The following is an 18,485-nucleotide window of genomic DNA, read 5'->3' as shown; positions in this document are numbered from 1 at the left end:
ATATCTCTATATATAGATATATATATATCTCTATCTATCTCTCTATATCTATCTATCTCTCTATATCTATCTATCTCTATCTATCTATATATCTCTCTCTATCTATCTATCTCTATCTATCTATATATATCGATCGATTTATGTCTATATCTATTTATCTATCACAGCTAGAAGTTCCCGATTCGAATCTCCACCGGCTGCTGGTCTTTCTGGATGGATGGATTAACCACTATATACATGTAAATTAAACATTTTTGTAATTTGGACAGATGTTTTTATTATTTATTTAGGATCCTTATATTTAATTGGATATTCAATCTAAATATTAGCTCATGTTTGGAAAATTTACAATCAGATATCAACATTTCTTTTATGGCATTTTATGCTTCTAAGATGGTCAGATCGATTCAAACATTTCATAACAACAGTAAAAACAAATCAGTTAATGGAAAAATTCACCAGCAGCGTAATCTATAATAACAGTAATATTTGTCTTCAGCCCTGAATAAAATGGGGTTTTATATTATCTATTCATTTTTGTTTTTAAAACTATACAGGGATAAAATAAACATATGACATGCATTAAGTAGAGGCAGAAAAATATATTTTATTACAGTATAAAAAAAAAAAAGGTATCATTGGCTTTACAATCAGAACACCAGAAGTTATCTAAAAAATATAGTTTAATAAAGTTTTCACATGTTGTTAATGTTATTCAGCATCATATTAATTTACCTCTTTAGAGAAATATATAACTAGGTAGACTACTGTACAACCAAAGCAACAAAGTCAAAAAAATAAATGCTGCTGCAACAGCAGTTCAATGTAAAAGGCACAGTATGCATACTGGTGTAACAGTAAAATACAGTAAAATAATTTTTGTCCAATGCCGATTGAAAAAAAAAAAAGAACAAAAAACATTAATCACAATGTCTTTGTACTTAAAACCTTTTAAAACTGGACCAAAAATCAATAAAATTAGAAAAACAACAATAAAAATAAAAATAGAAAACACTTTTCTGGGGAAGATTGATTCAAATTCACCTCCAATCAAACAGCTAAAAATCAAGTATTAGTCGTCTCCAGTAAAGGACATCCAATGCTGTCTCGCATTAAGTTAATCTCTGTTCTGAGCTTTTCATTTTCCTTTAAAACAAAAGTAATGAATAAAAGGTGAGTTACTCACAATACTAACCAAAACATATTAATTTAATGATAGTTGAAACATTATTTACCTCTTGAAGTTTGGTGTTGTCCATTTTCAGCTTCACCAGATATTCAATCTTTTGTTTGTGGTTCTTATGTCCCACCAGTTTTCCATTCTCCTCCGACAGCTTAAGGTTCTGCTTACGGAGAACCTCATTTTCCTGCTAGACAGAAAATATATCAGTAGAATCTGCTACACATGACCTTGTAGTCCTTGTGCATGTTTCCTCCAGTACAATCATTTTGAATATGAATGAACAATCCAGATTTTAAAAAGAGCATAGAAATAAATTTATTCTGATCTTAAATCATTTTTTTTTTACCAGATCCATAAATAATTATAAATATCCTGTTATACATACCTATTAACCATTAAATATCAAGGTCCTTTTGTCTTTATGTCTCCAAGACTCATTTTTTAATGTTTTTAATGTTTTCTCTTATCTCTGACTCTAAAGTCACATTTTGTGTTTCTTTGAATTGTTATTTGTTCACTTTTTGTTGTTTAATAAAAAATGATGCCAAATTATTTAAGCCTTTAACCACCATGTGTAATTGGTATACAGTACCTTGATTTGAAAACACTGAAATTTTACATCTACATTGACAATCACCTGAAGTAGTTTGTCCTCCTCCTGTATCCTTTGGCTCAGATCCCTCAACTCGAAACAGCGGTTTCTCAGTTCAGTGGTCAGCTTCTGAACGCAGGTCTGAGATTGAGCCAACATAGATTCTTGTGCCTGCAGTCTAGTCCATAGAAAAAAAAAGAGCTGCTTGTCCAATGCAAAGTATAAATAAGGAAAGTCTAAAATAACAACACTGGTTCACATGACAAAATGACATCATAAAGTGCTCACTTGTTTTGAGTATCAGACAGCTTCTGCATTAGTTTGTTCTGTTAATGAATGACAGAGGAAGGCATGAATAAATTACTCATTCAAATCAAAAAATAAAGTCAACAGATTAACAAATACAAACCTTTTCTGCTTTCTCCTCCTGTAGCTCATTTAAAATGGACTGATTGACTGTATCATTCAGCTCCTCACTAAAAATGAGAAGAGAATACATTTTACATTAACAATGGACGATCTGATGTATTTTATGACAATAGATGGCCAAAGGACTGGATGAATCAACTCAACCCATTATTATTTCCATTTTGTGTTGGGTGGCTCTGTTTGATGTAAAACTTGTCGAGCAAACTCTGGATTTCCATTCGGACCATCTCTTTTTCAGTCAGTTGCGTCTTAGGACAGGTGATACAGAATATCAATATTGATAGAATTCAAAGTCGATCAAGTTGTTACATCATTTTAAACTTATGTAACTGCATTTATTAAAAAATGCAAAGCATTAACAAATACATTTTAAAAGCAGCAATTTAAATATAAAGCTATTTACAGCTTTTACTGTAAGTAAAACACAAGGACACTAGAGTAGAGGACTCTGCTAACATTTATTCTAATCTTGAATAATCAAAAGGTTCATTCAACTTTAGCTCAGAAATAAAAAGTACCTTAAGCCTTTGGATCTCTTCATTCTTGGCCGCCCTCTCAGCATTTAGCTCTGTTAAAAGAACCTCCATGGTCATCATCGAAGAACGTCGATTCTCCAGCTCCCTCTCTTGGCTCTCCAGCACCTGGGTAAGGTCCCTGCTGAAGCTTCCTGGAGTACGAGGTGTCTTGAGAAACAAAGGAATTAAAAAGATATTTCAGTATTTGTAGAATTTCTGATTGCAAATTAAAAAATAAGTCAAACATGCTTCATGCCTCATATTTAAAGAATAACAGTTTTACCCGAGGTAGCAATTTAGGGGTGACTGTGACTTCAAAACTTCCATTTCTGATTGCTTTCTCAGGAGCTTCTTGCTGTTTATGCACCTAATACAAAATTGTTTTAACAATTTGTCATTTCATTAGGTCCTTATTATTTGTTTGTTCTAAATTGAAATAAAAAAAAAAAAAAAAAAAAAAAAACACCTTCTGCTGCAGATTCTGTATCATTGTGTCTTTCTGGGCCATTTGCTCTTGAGATGCTTTGAGGAGACTATTCTGCTCATCTAAGACTTTAGTGAGTCTCTCAACTTCCTCAGTGGCATAAGCAAGCTCCTCTTGCAAAACTTCAACCTAAAGACAGGCACACATTAAAAAAGGACTCATACAAATCAATTAACTTTAGTTAATCTCTAAAAAGTCCAAAAATATATATGGGCACAGGTGTTACTAGAATCAATTTTACCTCTATCTTGTTGGATGCTACCCTCCTGTCTAATGTTTCTTTCAGGTCACAGATTTGTATCTGCATCTCAGAATTTTGCTCCCTGATTGTCTCCCTTTCAAGGCAGGTAGCATTGTACTTGACCTGGAAGATAAATGAAATAATAAAAATAAAAATAATAATAGTTCAATTATGAGAAAAAGACATCTATCTATCTTTTGAAAAATAGAGAGTGTAGAATAAAAGAAATAGGTAAGTACGTCAGCAAGGAATGAGGTTAGTTAAGACAAAAAAAAATAGAGGAGGGTAGGTAAAGTACTGTGATGTCTTTGATCTCTCCAGACAGGTGGGTATGGTTCTGTTCCTTTTGGCTCAGCTCACTGCGGAGGCCTCTAATTTGGTTAATCAGATCTAGAACAACATCCTGTCAAATACACAGGCAGATTGAGAATAATTTATACAAAAATTAAATTCATAAAATTTAAAAATAAAATATGAACGAGAATTTTTCAGTCAGCCTTACTTTGTCCTGCTCAATCTTCTGCTCCAGGCTCTTTTTCATTTCATTGGTAGAGGTTAAATTTTGCTCAAGATCAACAACTCTAGACACCTATAAACAATGAGACAGCCAGGTTTAGACACCAAGCTAAAAATTATTGTTGCCAAATATTTATAATCTGTAGATGTTCGTACTACTATTAAGGACTGACCTGTTGTTGATTTTGTGCAGTCAGGTCTGAAATGTGTTTTCTGAACTTTGCATTTTGCTCCAGGGTTTCAATGAGTTCTCTAAAGCCATACACCACGGATGCTCGTGTTAATATAAGAAATATTTTAAATAATGCAAAGTGGTAAAAAAAAAAAGACTTTGCAAAACTCACTTTGATGTAGTTTCTTTGTTTTCCTTTAACTGTGAAATCAGGGACCTTGTGCGCTCTTGTTCAGTTTGCAGACAATTATTCAATTCCTACAACAGAGACAGAGAGACTTATTATCATTTTTGTTTTTATCATCAATAGAATTAATCCTCCCACAGTCCAAAAACATGCCTTTAGGTTAATTGGGGAATCTAAAATTGCCCGTATGTGTGAATGTGAGTGCGAATGGTTATCTGTCAGTGGCCCTGCGATAGACTGGCAACCTGTCCAGTGTACCCCTCCTCTCGCCTGATGACAGCTGGGATAGGCTCCTGCCCCCCCGGAACCCAAGTAAAATAAGTGGTGACAGATAATGGATGGATGTTTTTATTTAAAACCAAACTGATTATCAGTGGTAATATACTGTTTTAATGTTTTCCAGTATTTTCCAATACTTTAGATAGAACCCTGGCCATGGCTAAAGGCCTATTCACCATTGGAGGATTGGAGGATTCAAATGTTTATAATGAATTTATGAGTTCACTAACTGCAAGCTGTGCCTTCAAGTCATCAATCTGCTGTCCTGCATGATCAGCCTCAAACTTGGCCTCAGCTTGCAATTGGTCAAATGAATCCTGCAGTGTCCGATGCTGTTCCAGAAGCTGCTCCCACTCTAGCCTAGAGTGAAGCCATGGTAGATGTTAGCCCATTATCAATCAGAGAGTGAGCAGTCAAATGCAGAGTATGGTATATGTAAGACTTGCTCTTACTGGACTTTGTCAAGTTGGAGCTGTGTATTAATTAGGGTGCTGGAGAGCTGGTCGATCTCTCTCTGCTGCTCGCTCTGGCAGTCTTTGAGTTCTTTCTTAACAATGGCCAGCTCTTTGTCAGATGATTGCAGCACCAGACGCAGATCACAGATCTCACATCTCAGAACTGAAGAGGGGAAAAGAAAAGTTGTCACTTTGGCAGCCTAAACCCACCTCTATCTGACAACACTTCAAATGCAGCAAATGTTCAGGCAGGAAAACAGGAGATTCCAGCATAGTTGAAATATCTGAACTTTACTTTTTGCAGCTTGCTGTTCAGATTGCAGGCTTTGTTGTAGCTCATTGATAGTTTCTTGGAGGTTAAGCTGATCTCTGCTCCTGTTTGCCTTCTCTGTAGAAAGCAGCTGCATCGAGTGTACAAGAATAATTAGGCAAACTGGATAATATGATAAAAGACAACAGGTTTTTCAGAAGATTAAATTTCAGTAAGATTTAAAGAAAAAAATTCCAAAAGGTCATTTACCTTATCCTTGCACTGAGACTCTTGCGTTATGACAACAATTTGCTCTTCAAGTTTTGCAATTTGCTGTAACAACTTGCTATTTTTTAGCTCTTCCTCATTCAATTGAGTCTGGGCATGACTAGCTTGCTCCTAATAAGAAAAATTAAGAAATTATAAAACAATCTGAGGTACTAACTACATTTGCATTTAATACATGAATCTGAGATGCAGTCCACATTCAATTACTTGCACTTGACGTAGTTCCTCGGTCAATTCCATTTCAGTCATATCTGAGGGAGGCTGCTCCTCCCAAATGTCAGCTGCACTGTTGTCAGTCCCATTCAGGTGTTCTGGGCTGGAGAGAGGTATGAGACGGGACCGCAAGTTGTATGCTTTTGTAGGAGTCGAGAGTATCTATTATAAAAACATAAAAAATTCCATTATATTAAATTAGAAGGTTATAGTTGATATCACACCAAAATAAATAACATTTTCAACATCACTTTACCTTTATAGTTTCAACATGAATTCTGTTCAGCTCATTGACTTCCTGTTTTTTGTAAGTATTTGTTGCTTCCAAAATGTTTTCCAGATGCTTGTTGGACTTGTCAAGGTATCTTTTCTCAGACTCTAGCTGAGACATCTGTTTTCTAAAACACAAAGCACCAGGAACAACAACAAAACATCATTTATAAGCCTATTAAAGTATTGCATGGAAATGACAACCATTATTAAGATGAAAAACAAAAACAAAACAAAATTATGATTTTCTAGAGGTCTAAGTATAACCTTCTTCTTCCTTAAACTAGAAATCATAAATATGCAGTAACATTGTAATGTGTAAAATAACACTATCAAAACACAAGAGTGAAATTTCTCTTTTCCAAATTAACCAGAAAAAAAAAGTTAGATAACTAAGATAGATTTTCTTTTTACAATTATAAAACTGTATGAACTTCTACATCCAACTGGCTCATTGTACTTACAGTCTACTCACTAGATACATCCATTTGTTAACTTATATTTAATGCTGGACAATGTTCTAGAAAAACTTAAATTCAATTTGTTACTTACGTGGTAACTTCTTTGTATTCTTCAAAGGCCTGAAGAGCAGCTATTAAGTCAGACTGTTTCTGAAGAAGCTGAGCCTTCAGCTTTTCAATTGTAGCTGACAAATCTGCAGCCTCAAGGGTTGAGGAGGCTGCTGGAGCTGTAAACAAAATGACATCACCGACATGTACTGTTATATAGATAAAGAAATGTTTTTATTTCCTACACCTTTTCCTCAGTCCTCTGTTCTAATTGTCTTACTTTCTCTGAGTCTTTCTGACTCCACAGCCCTCTGGAAGTCCTCCTCCAGCTCATCGGAAACTTGGGCTAAAACCTCTTCAGCTTTTACCACCGATTCAAGAGAACGGAGTTGACGATTTTCCTGTCTGAGGTTAAAATTCTCCGCTGCATATCGAGTCATTTTTGGGTGATGTTCAACCTTAATTGGCAGAGGTGTGTATACAGAAAAGGGCAGTGATGAGATACAACAATACATCCTGGAGTTAAGCAGAAATGTTGAATAGAGGAAATATACATAAACAAATAAACATACAACTGTACTTTTCCTTTTAGAGTATACGCCTATGAAGAAATCCACAGTATCTTAGACGTTGAAAGAAATACTTTAATTATCTGAATTGCTCATAATTTTAAAATGCAGAAAAGAATTATTATATTTTCCCATCTGAACTACAGGTTAGCCCATATTACAAAGTATCTATACTGATTACATAGATAAAGTCATTACCAGTAGGTCAAAGAGAGTAGCATTTTTAATTTTTTTTTACCTGATCTCTTAAGATCTTAATTTCTTCTTTCAGTTGGTCAATCAAAGCCCGGGACTCTTTGTCTGACAGGAAGTCTTGCCCTTCTTTTAATTTTTTCTCAAGACGCGAGATGTGGTCTTCTCGAAACCTGACAATCATTCGACTAGAATGGATGAATTTCTCTTTTTGTGTCCAGGCTTCCTCAAGCTGAGCCACTTTCTGGAATAGCATCTTTGTGTATATGAACATTAATATAAGTTTCCAAGCCTTATTTCTTATAGCAACATAAGTAGTAAGATTAATGGCTAATGGCATTTTCCATACCCTCTTCTCCTCTTCCCTCCTCTTCCACAGACGAACAGCAGCCATAAACTTTGCTTTGTATGAGATATCATGTTGAATTTTTATGGATGGATCTGGTGAAAAAAGATGATTTACCTTTCTACAATATAACTAAAAAACATTTTTCCTAAATCATCAAAATTTTCATGCTAGCCTGACTTAATGTACTTTTACTGTATGTAAGGTCATAGTTTGTTATTTTTTTGTAAAATGTTTAAAAGTACAAAGGAGTGTTCAGTTGCCATATTGTTACCCAAGGGAAGCTCAGGCCCTCCTGGTGCTACATCTCTTCGGTTGTCCGGTGCCTGACAAGTCAGTGCCTGAGCAAGCTGCTCCTTCAGCTTCTTCACCTCAGCTTGCAACTGCCTCACATTTCCTTGTGTGTCTTCATTGATTATGGCCTGGCAAAACAGAATAATTGCACAGGAATGAGATTTTATATTTTTTAAATAACCAGAACTTTGTTGACTCTAGTCTGTATTAATACAATATAATGTTATGTTTGATGACAGACACCTTATTCTTGATCAACTTTGCTCTCTGGGCAAACTGCAAAGTGGACAATGTTTCTCCAAAACACTTTGAGCCAGGATGTACATTGGCTATGATGTAAGTCTTTGCATTCCCACCAAGAGAGTCCTGAAATACCAATATAAATATTATACACAAAAACTATATAAAAACAAAAATTACTAAATGTAACACAGTAGTTGTTGAAATTATAAAGTGCTATCACACTGAATGTAATGTAACTATAAAACATTAAACAAATGCTATACTGTGAAACAAATAAACAAAAACAAAAAACATCAATGCTAAATGAAATCCCAAGATTTTAGCAGACAGAAACATGTTTTTTTACACAGAAGCTGTATTAGCGTCATTTAAATAAAAACAATTAAAAAAATTGACACCATAATCCACATGCCACTGAATCCATACAACGACACAATTGTAAGAAAGTTGACTTAAACAGTTTACACATGAGGGCTACATAACCTGATCTTACTTAAACAGCATGTATGTATTTTGACTTTACTCACCCTTAACAAAAAGGTTAGTTTAGACTCCCTGTAGCAGATGTGGCGGTTCTTACCATTGGACACATCTACCAGTGCCATAATCACCTGACCGAGACACATGAGAGAACGATTGATACTGCTGGCCTCCTGAAAGAGATGTGACGGAGACAGCAGTTGTTAGCAACAACATAAAACATATATTTATTATCTTGGTATGAGACATAGTGTCACCTTGAGTCTAGAGCCCTCTGTGTGTGTGTCTTTCTGCCGCTCAGAGCCTGCTAGATCCACCAGGTTCAGCTGAGACATTCGGATGTTCACTACATCATTGATAGATTCTTTGGACTCCAAAGTCATTGTAAACACTGCGTGAGATCTGGAGGACTCGCGGTTCATGGAGGTGGAGGCCACTCGTCGATTACGCCAGCCCATGGACAACACCTACAGGAAAGGGTTCCAGATATACATATTTTGTATAGTATAAAGGTATTAAACATAAGGTGCATTAGAAAGTTTTTTTTCACAACAGGCAGAAAATCCCTACCTTGTACGCTTCAGCGGCTGAGTTGACAAATTTCTCCATAGCTCCCTCTACAAACACACCCTTCTTAATATTTTCCCTGAGAAAAAGACTGGCTGAGGCGGTGTCCAGGAGGTCATAAATTTGTTCATTGTATATCTCAATAAATGAACATTTGCAAAGAAAACTCTTGGACTGAGAAGACTATTGGGAGAAAGGAAAATAAATCAGTAAATGAGGTATGATATGTTGGTTTACAAAATTTCTATATTGATGAAATGTTACCATTTACCTTTTCCACTTCTCTGTTAATGAGAAAAAATAGGTACTCAAAACTTCGAGGAATTACCCCCCGTAACTCATCTGTAAAATTATCCAACTCAGATGGACCTAGTGTCAGAGAAAAAAAGGGCTCCAATAATTCATCTATTGCTTAAAAATATTGTTTGTAGTACACAGCATATGTATATTCTCACCAAGCATGGTGAATGTTTTCCCTGAGCCCGTCTGTCCACTAAAGAAGCAAGAGAAGAATCTGATAAGAAACTGAATGGCTGCTGCACATGAAGCACAACCCAGTGTTTTTTTTATTTTTTATATATATATATATATATATATATATATATATATATATATATATATATATATATATATATATATATATATATATATATATATATATATATATATATATGTATGTGTGTGTGTGTGTGTGTGTGTTACATAGGCAACATATGGACCACTTACTAGGCAAATATAGTTCCATTGTATCCATTCATGCAAGACTCAACAATATTCTTGGCCACACTAGAGAATACAGAGTCCTGTTGAGAGAAAATACATACAAGATCAAATATACTAACCACTAACTAACTTTTCCCACAGGTTATATCACACAGTGACAAATCAAATTATGAATCACTCAAACTAGTTTAAATCCTGCCATTTGAGTGCCAATAATGAATGTATGCCTCCAACCTGAGATGTGTTCATGTCAGCGACATGATCATAGATGAAGGTTCGTGGTTCTGGTTTTGAGAGAAGACGGATAGTGCTTGGTGAGGTCACTGTGAGACACAGACTCTGATCTCCATCTGTGGTCAGCCCAGTACCTTGGGTCAGAGGTCGCACTCGCACAAAAACTTTAATGGAATCGCTGTCACCACTGTAGGACCAAAAAGTAAAACCAAAAACCTTTTTTAATGCTAAACAAAAACTTTGCTAATGGAGAGAATATGGGGTGAAGCATTAGTAAAAGCACATAAAACTCCAAATGAAATTAAAAATCTTTTTTAAAAAAAAACGTGTATTCAATTGTAAGCTCACAACCACATTTGAAAATAACCACACACAGATGACCTACTGAATATATAAGGCCTGATCCAGGACCGTATAAATAGAGGTTTGGACAAAATGCTACAACGGTAACTCGATCAGTATCTGTAACATTGACGGTAACACTACATAGTTAGCTTAGTGTTGTCTGTGAGCATAAAAAGCAACGTTATAGCGTACATAAAGGAAGCATTGAGCTACATTACCTGGCAGCAAGCTGGGCTGAATCACCAGAGCCTGTCAACCAAATTTAAAAAATGTTAACGTTAAGGTTTAAAGCTGTGCAAACAATGAAAATAACGTTAGTGAAGGCTAACACAACTTTAACATCAACAGTTTTAGAGGTCGCGGTACCTTTTACACTGGGATTCATTGCCGACAAATACATATTCGCAGTTATCCTGGTAAAACCAACTTTTTCACAGCATGTCGATCACAAGTAGTAAAGTCAGACGAAGAACGACACTGTTTACATCTTTCGAAATTGGCGGGCTGGGTTTTTCAGTTTTTCTTTCTTTTTTTTTTTTTTTTACTGCTTCTGCTTCTTCTTCTTCTACTACTTAGGTTTATTGGCGGTTGGCAGGGGTTCGCTGCTGCCCCCCCTTCTATAGGTTAAAACGAATTTGCATGCAAAGTTTGTTGCAGTAGCGCCCTCTTCTGTGCAATGGACGTTTGACTTTAGTTTATGTTATTGTTTCTATTATGATGGAGTATGGATCAAACAACTTTACACAGGGCCTACATTTCTATATTTATAGACTAGTTTTGCATTGAGGTAGAGTAGATATATTGCAATGTCCAAAGTGTCTACTCATGATGAAATGGTAGTGTTCCATATATTGCAAATTAATTATAAAACCACACACGAGACTGACCTGTCACGGCTGTAATTGCTGTTTAATGCAATTTGACTAATAACTATCTTGCTCTTTTTTTTTTTTTATCTTCGAATTTAACCCTTCGACGCAACCGTCGAGTGACTCATATCCGCTCTTTAGTGCAATTGGCTGCTAAACCAGGAAGTGAGTTCCTTTTGAATGTTCCTAGTGATTTCATTGGTCCATTTCACGACTTTTAAATTCCAAACGGTTTGTCACCAAGAGACAGCGAGGGTTTTTCAAAAATCCTTTCATTCGCATTCAGTGAGTCTGTTGTATGGCTTGGCGTTATATTTCTTGTCGGTTGCATCAGTTATTTTGAGGTAGGTAGTAAATATACGATTGTAATACATAGTATTTTATGACACCCAAAGTTGTTTTCATCAAATGTGATTTAGAGTTTGTATATCCTCCAAATTACGTGAATTCATCTAACGTTAGTATTACGTGAATAGTTCGTAATTCCTAGTTCCCTAACAGTTCCTAACTGTTAGGAGCATTAGCTAGGTTAGTATTGGCTAACCTAGTTTTTGTTAATGTGCGATATCAACGATGTTTCACGTTAACCAACGTTTTTCACGTTAACCAATGTTAGCTAAAAGTCGTTTAGTTAGTAAACTAAGTTGAAAAGATACCAATGTGTAATGTTTCTGAAAACGTAACATTAATTTATGTATTAATGCATAGTGAGTTAATGTAACGTTACTTGGCGTTACTAGTCATTAGCCACGAGTTAACGTAACCTACTTAGGTTAACATGCTAGAACTAACGACAACACCAGTCACGTGATCTCGATTAGAGAAAGCTGTCGATCACTAAAATGTACACATAAATATACATACACACACATGCAAAAACACAGATTACTATATATAACAGAATGGACACAAACCAAGTGTTGGTGAAAATGTTTAAATAACCTTCTCTTTACTGTTAGGACCACTTCAGAAAGCCTAAATTTAATTACTTGTTATACAAGCATAGGACCTATGACCTCGGCATATAACTAGCCTTCTACTTACCATTAGTCAAAATAGTTTTTAAGCTTGTCATAGCTGACATTGAGGTACTTGCTATTCAAATCTTTGTGTTCAAACTTGACTTTAGGTCACAGCATTCTTATGAACTTAAATAATTACAATCTGTCATAGCCAAATATTATTTGGAGTTAATGAAAACTGAAGGTCTGATTCCTTGAAGCCATTGTGACAGGGCCAACGCCTCAGGGGCCTCACATCATTTGCTTGTAAATTCTTTTTTGATAAATACTTATTCTTTAGCCAAGGTATACACATGTGAGCTTGGCATCCTTTTATTTGGAATTGGCAAAATCAGTACATTTTGCTTATACATACAATTCCATACATACAATTTTTTTTTTTTTTTTTTACCATATTTTTTACTTGGTGAAAGAACATTTCTACTAGCTAAATGTGTATTATGATTTTGGGTTTATGGTTAAATTAAGATCCCCATACATGCAATTACCCTACCACTTACCCTAACATCATAATAAGGCTGATTTGGCTAATACAAGTGTTCTTTCATCATCAGAAATGGTGAAGGAGTGTATAAAAAGAAGTTAAAGTAAAATACTGGAAATTAGTAGAGTAATTTCAAAGGGGCCTCACCTCACGTCTTTGCTATTTCAAGAAGACGCTAACTTTTACAACTGTTTTAAAGGTATGCATTAAAAAAATTTTACTTTAGACATATTACTTTAAAATAAGGGCATCCGGCGTAAAAACTGTGCCAAATCAACATGCGGACAATGATCCGCTGTGGCGACCCCGAACTCACGGGATAAGCCGAAAGGAGAGTAGTAGTAGTACTTTAAAATATTCAGCTTGGTTATATTTCCTTTTTTTTTTTTCATCAGAGAGTTTAGTGGTTAGTCTTTATATATATATATATATATTTTTCGTGTTTTTGCTTTTCTCTCTCTAGGAGTGTATCTCCCAAAAAAAGGCATATGCCAACAAAGATCTAACTGGAAGTGGGAATGGGCAGTCATGTGGCTGTTGATTCTCGTGTCATCTTTTTCTTGGAACGTCATTTTTGCATACTAGCAAACCCCACAACCAAAAGTGTCTTATCAGCTGGTGGCAGCTTTCATGATGGCCCCTCCCTCAGAGTGGAGTCAGGTTATTTCAGCTCTGTAACTAAAAGTGTTTCTCTCTGCTTTGACAGGATGACTTCTGTTGATGTGAATGATGAGAATCGTGGGGTGTACCCTAGCGGAAAAAACAGCAGCTCAAGTAACGACATTTTTGCCCTCGATCAGCCAACTGGGAGACCTTCCATCCTGCGACAAACAGAGAACCTGCCCAGCAAGACTGTTCCGAAAGGGACGAAGGTACAGAATCAGCTACTGTTAGTTGATTTAGGCACAAACAACTATTTACTACAACTGTTACATCATCTTAACCCAGTGTTGTTGACAGTAATAGGACTGCTGGTCTTTATGTGCCTGTTAACTTGAGATACTTGAAATGTCTATATAAAATGTCAAATTGACTGATGAACTTCAGTCAATTACTGATTAACTTCAGTCAATTTGTTGCCAACTTCTAGCCATTTAACCAAATCATATTTGGAAAGAATAAATAAGAACTCTTTTGTGGTAGACTGAAGCACAAAAAAATCCATCTCCATCCTTTTTATTTATTTTTTTATTTACTCTGCTGACCAAACTTTTTCTCTAGGTTTGTTTTCAGACTCCAAGAAGAGACCCTGTGACTAAAAGAATTGTATCTCCCACCAAGTCTAGCAAGATGACAAGTGTTGACGAGTGTACAATAGCAATGGAGTCTTTAAATTTGGATAAACCAAAGTAAGTAGCATTTTTCATATTATAGTAGTCTCCTGAATTCTTATGACATAATTAAATTTAGGTAAAGAAATGTTGTTTTGTCTTGCAGTGATTTGACACATAAGATGTCTAAGCAGCCTGATGACCCTAAACAAGGTAATTTAACAAAAATTGCAGAATTGTTTATTTAAATGTTTCTGTCTGCTAAGAAGTTAAGGCGAATGCAATTGACTTTTTCTTTAGAAGTATCATCTTACCCTGATGATAACATGCCGATACAAAGCAAAGGTGACTACCAGTTGGATTTTGACAACCTTGATGCCATCAACCCATTTCAAGGATCTAACCCGATAGGCTTTTCTCCAGCAAAGTCGGCTGTTGAAAACCTTGGTACAGATCAAACTGAATCTCAAAACATAAAACCAGAATATATATTGGAAGAGGCTACCAAGATGGAATCTGCACTAGATGAGACCCTTCCATTCACTCCATCAGTTGAGAACTCGCTGGCTGATGTCTCCATTAACATTAGCTCCACAGAGAGCAGTGTGGTCACAGTGGTGAAGGTCCAAGCAGTTGAGGAACAAGATTCATGGACTGCTACCCCAGATGAAAACCAATGCGCTAAAGTGTCTCTAAGTGATGATCAAGATAAAGCATCAGGCAGTTTTGAAGATGCTGCCTTGCCACCGAAGGGTTCATATAACTTAGACTTGGACAACCTGGATGCAATAAATCCTTTCCAAACTGGTGGCTCTAAAATCCAGAATTCCCCTATCCTTGGGAGAAAGATGCCAGATGAGAACCCTGCTGTTACGGAGCCACAAAGAAAGGAATATAAAGTTGCAGATGTTGTGGATGTTCATGAAATGGCCCAAGAGCTTCCAGTTCAGCCTGAATTAAAGTCTATAGTTGCAGTGGCCATATCAACTTCTACAGCTAAGCCTTCAGCTGTGGAACCTCAGCCAGCTGTTGCCCCAAGCATGGAAGGCTCAATCAAACTTGAGTTCACTTTTGACGATGGCAATAAGGTTAAACAGAAACTACCAACCAAGAGATTTGGCAAGAGGCCACAAGAGGGTACAATATCTAAAGAGCAGAACAAACTATCTGACACATTACCAAAAGAAACTGCAGTCAAGTCTGATGCCAGTGACTTTGATTTACCAGTTGTCAAAGGTTGTTACTCATTTGACTTGGACAAGTTTGATGATCCATACTTCAATCCCTTTGGCACAAAAATGAGCATAATCAACTCACAAAAAACCAGTCAGAAATCCAGTCCTATGTGCACGGAAACTCCTGTTCCAGAGCAAAGAGACAATTCTGAGGAAAAGGAAATAACATGGTAAATTAAGTTCTGTTTTTTTTTTTTTTTTTTTTTTTTTTTTTTTTTTTTTTTTTTTTTAATACAAAGAACATTTCACTTTCTAGCAGCAAATTATTTAACTGTAAATTTGTATGTTTCTGCTCTGTAGTGCTGGAGAGACCATCCCAGTACCTGAATCGAGTCCTGCAATGGTAAGAGAAGTAGTGCAGTCATGCATTCATGTTCCATTTATTTGTTTGTTTTTGACAAGCTGCTGTTGTTGTTGTTGTTGCTGTTGAATGACAGATTACTGAACATCAGGCTGCTTCTGATGACAAGGAATTTCATACTGAAGCTAAGCAACTTCCACAGAGGGATCCTAACATTTTTGTTCTCCCTGAGCAGAAGTTGCAGGACAACATATCAGAATTTAATGATGAGTTTATTCCTGGAACAATGTGTGAGTAGACATCAACAATTGTGTCTTGTTCCTTATGGCTCTTTTAATGGTTACTGTGGAAAATTTAGTTTTTCAGAAGTGCGTGTATAATCTTTGTGGGTTGTGTGGTATATTTAAACAAAAAGTAATTTTTAGTTCACTTTTGATCTTTCTCTAGTCATGGCCAGTGACTTTGACGGACAAATCGACTACCTTGAACAGTTTGGGTCCAGCAGTGTGAGTTATTATTTCATGTATTAATATTAACTAGATAAACTCTTGCCAGTAAATAAGCTAAACTGATATAAGTGTTCATTTATCTTTGTCAACAGTTCAAGGAATCTGCATTGAGGAAACAGTCGTTGTACCTTAAATTTGATCCTCTCCTGAGAGAGAGTCCAAAGAAAGCTGCAGGCCCAGCTTCTCAGAGTGGTGTCCTCCCTCCCGTGTCACTTTTTTCACGGTTTGATTTACTTCTATTTTTATTTACTGGTTGCTAGTAATAAGAGCTATGCTGTACAAAAATATAAATCTGTCTAAAATGTAACCCCTGACTACTTTTTTTTTTTTATTTATTTGTTTTTTATAACCACATAACAGCATTGAAACTCAACAGATGGCAGAAAAAGAAGCGGCCAATGTCCCTCAAAAGCAGGATTTCAAACTATTTGATGCTGTAGCGTCAGTAAGTAACTTTTAAACTGCTTCCACTGACTAAATTGGTTGTGTAGTTTCTACCTTTTATAGCTACATCTCGATATTTATTTGATTTCCTTACACTTTAACTATCATCTAGACTCATCCAATCCTTGAGAGCCTCGTCCCCCCTTTCCCCCAGTCAGCAAACATAGAGGATGCCATCATTGAAGTGCTAAAGTACAGTCAGAAAGACATGGATGCAGCCATCACCAAAGTCCAGGCAGACGTAAGTTCTATTAAACAATTAACTTTAGCAGAAAGGGGTATTAAGCTTTACTTACTCTAGAATAAACTCTATATTCTTTCTAAAGGCAAAAGAAAAAGAGGCGCAGTGGAGTGCAAAGTATAAAAAACTACTTGATGACGGTCAAGAAATGAGGTGAGCTGTTCGTCATTTAATTTTACTTGTATTGTGGCAAGACATTTTCTAACATTTCTCCCCCCTTTAACACAGGAAAATAATTGCAGAATTTGAACTCATGATTGCAAAAATGATGGGTAAGTTGGTATAAATTATGTTAATTTCACTTTTAATGATTTCTTTGTAATGGCATATTAATACTACTGGTACTGTTCAGCTGACCAAGAAAAGGAGAGAGAGGTGGCCCAGGCGAAGCTCAATTCGGCTCTTCTGGAAAAGGATCAAGTGTCCAGTGACCTGAACGCCATGGAGAGATCTTTCTCTGAGCTTTTCAAGAGACTGGAGAAGTACAAGGATGTTGTTGAGGGTTACAAAAAGGTTACAAAAAATGAACATTTTTCGGTTGTAAACCAGAAATGGATAAATGACTTCAAATGAATTTTATTAGTTTTGTAATTTTCTGTATGGGTCCTTTCTCCAGAATGAAGAGACTCTGAAAGCTTGTGCTCAAGACTACCTGGCAAGGATCAAAAAGGAGGAGCAGCGCTACCAGACCCTGAAAGCCCACGCTGAAGAGAAAATTGCCCAGTAAGATGCACCGATCTGAGTTTTAGTTGCATACATTTATTTCAAGAATAGCAGTGGCTGAAGTTTATTGGTTCTTCACTGGCAGTGCAAATGAGGAGATTGGAGAGGTGCGGTCTAAATATAAGGCTGAGGTTTCTGCCCTCCAAGCACAGCTACGCCGGGAGCAGCTGAAGGTGCAATCATTGGAAAAAACTCTGGACCAAAAGGTGAGTGTAAAGATGGTTTGTGTATTTCCAGATATCTTGAGAGAAATGTATGTTATAATTTATGTTTCTAATTTGATCTCTTTTCCCTTTTTCAGGAGAAAGAGGCTGAAGAGCTCACTAAACTTTGTGATGAACTTATCACCAAAGTCCAGAAGGGCTGAGCTCATCTGTAAATAGTGAATGTTTTAAGATGTTCTTATTTGTCATTTGCTAATTTTCTTGTTTAGTATGTTTGTCTTTGTCAGTGTTCTTATAATACTGTAAAAAACCTAAATAGAACTAATAAAGAATACTTTCACAAACTACAATTTCACCAACATCTGTTACCTTTTTCAATTTCTAACCACGGGAGGGCAGCACTTGCTTACAAAGTGTTAAATTTTGTCATCTAGGGTTTAGGCTAATATTAATGGCTATGGAAATAACACGACCGAAAAAATGACTTGTGTAAAAATTTTAATCCAAACATAAGCTGATCAGTGTATTTGACTCATCTGTGTGGAGCCAAAGCTCAAGCCATACTGTAATGCTTGCAACAAAATAAGAGGCTATCAGATACAATGCTGGCGTTCTTTCCTGAGCAATCACAGGCTGCTGTCACATC

The 18,485-nt window shown here is 36.1% G+C and overlaps 2 protein-coding genes across 4 annotated transcripts; one reads left to right on the top strand and one right to left on the bottom strand.

The window, feature by feature from the left end:
* Positions 1 to 587: 587 nt before the first annotated feature.
* kif15 (kinesin family member 15) lies at positions 588 to 11,127 on the bottom strand. 2 transcript variants are annotated; one of them, XM_067480630.1, is made up of 35 exons: positions 10,943 to 11,127; positions 10,795 to 10,825; positions 10,232 to 10,418; positions 10,001 to 10,077; positions 9,730 to 9,767; positions 9,546 to 9,643; positions 9,278 to 9,457; positions 8,965 to 9,174; positions 8,755 to 8,880; positions 8,228 to 8,350; positions 7,965 to 8,112; positions 7,694 to 7,785; positions 7,391 to 7,600; positions 6,864 to 7,041; positions 6,627 to 6,762; positions 6,061 to 6,202; positions 5,799 to 5,966; positions 5,574 to 5,702; positions 5,349 to 5,454; positions 5,051 to 5,216; positions 4,829 to 4,958; positions 4,305 to 4,390; positions 4,134 to 4,212; positions 3,947 to 4,033; positions 3,743 to 3,847; positions 3,445 to 3,567; positions 3,186 to 3,332; positions 3,003 to 3,086; positions 2,723 to 2,887; positions 2,349 to 2,452; positions 2,185 to 2,251; positions 2,064 to 2,101; positions 1,821 to 1,953; positions 1,236 to 1,370; positions 588 to 1,146 (listed from the first exon to the last, which is right to left on the bottom strand). In XM_067480630.1, exons 1-35 carry the CDS (start codon positions 10,974 to 10,976, stop codon positions 1,066 to 1,068), a joined length of 4,143 nt encoding a protein of 1,380 aa, XP_067336731.1. In that variant the 5' UTR covers positions 10,977 to 11,127; the 3' UTR covers positions 588 to 1,065. The 2 variants fall into 2 exon arrangements, with proteins under 2 accessions (XP_067336731.1, XP_067336732.1); XM_067480631.1 differs by having other exon boundaries at positions 1,236 to 1,367.
* A 538-nt stretch (positions 11,128 to 11,665) lies between these two features.
* On the top strand, positions 11,666 to 18,189 carry tacc3 (transforming, acidic coiled-coil containing protein 3). 2 transcript variants are annotated; one of them, XM_067479846.1, is made up of 17 exons: positions 11,666 to 11,789; positions 13,658 to 13,823; positions 14,173 to 14,300; positions 14,389 to 14,435; positions 14,523 to 15,627; positions 15,758 to 15,800; positions 15,994 to 16,048; positions 16,206 to 16,264; positions 16,360 to 16,490; positions 16,628 to 16,712; positions 16,824 to 16,952; positions 17,038 to 17,105; positions 17,181 to 17,224; positions 17,305 to 17,465; positions 17,569 to 17,675; positions 17,761 to 17,881; positions 17,977 to 18,189. In XM_067479846.1, exons 2-17 carry the CDS (start codon positions 13,659 to 13,661, stop codon positions 18,040 to 18,042), a joined length of 2,514 nt encoding a protein of 837 aa, XP_067335947.1. In that variant the 5' UTR covers positions 11,666 to 11,789; position 13,658; the 3' UTR covers positions 18,043 to 18,189. The 2 variants fall into 2 exon arrangements, with proteins under 2 accessions (XP_067335947.1, XP_067335946.1); XM_067479845.1 differs by having other exon boundaries at positions 15,895 to 16,048.
* Positions 18,190 to 18,485: the final 296 nt, after the last annotated feature.

This window comes from Channa argus, chromosome 16 (genome assembly GCF_033026475.1).
Source record: "Channa argus isolate prfri chromosome 16, Channa argus male v1.0, whole genome shotgun sequence".
Classification (NCBI taxonomy): domain Eukaryota; kingdom Metazoa; phylum Chordata; class Actinopteri; order Anabantiformes; family Channidae; genus Channa; species Channa argus.
Note: the sequence above shows the minus strand (reverse complement) of the source record. Positions and strands in the feature narration are given on the sequence as shown.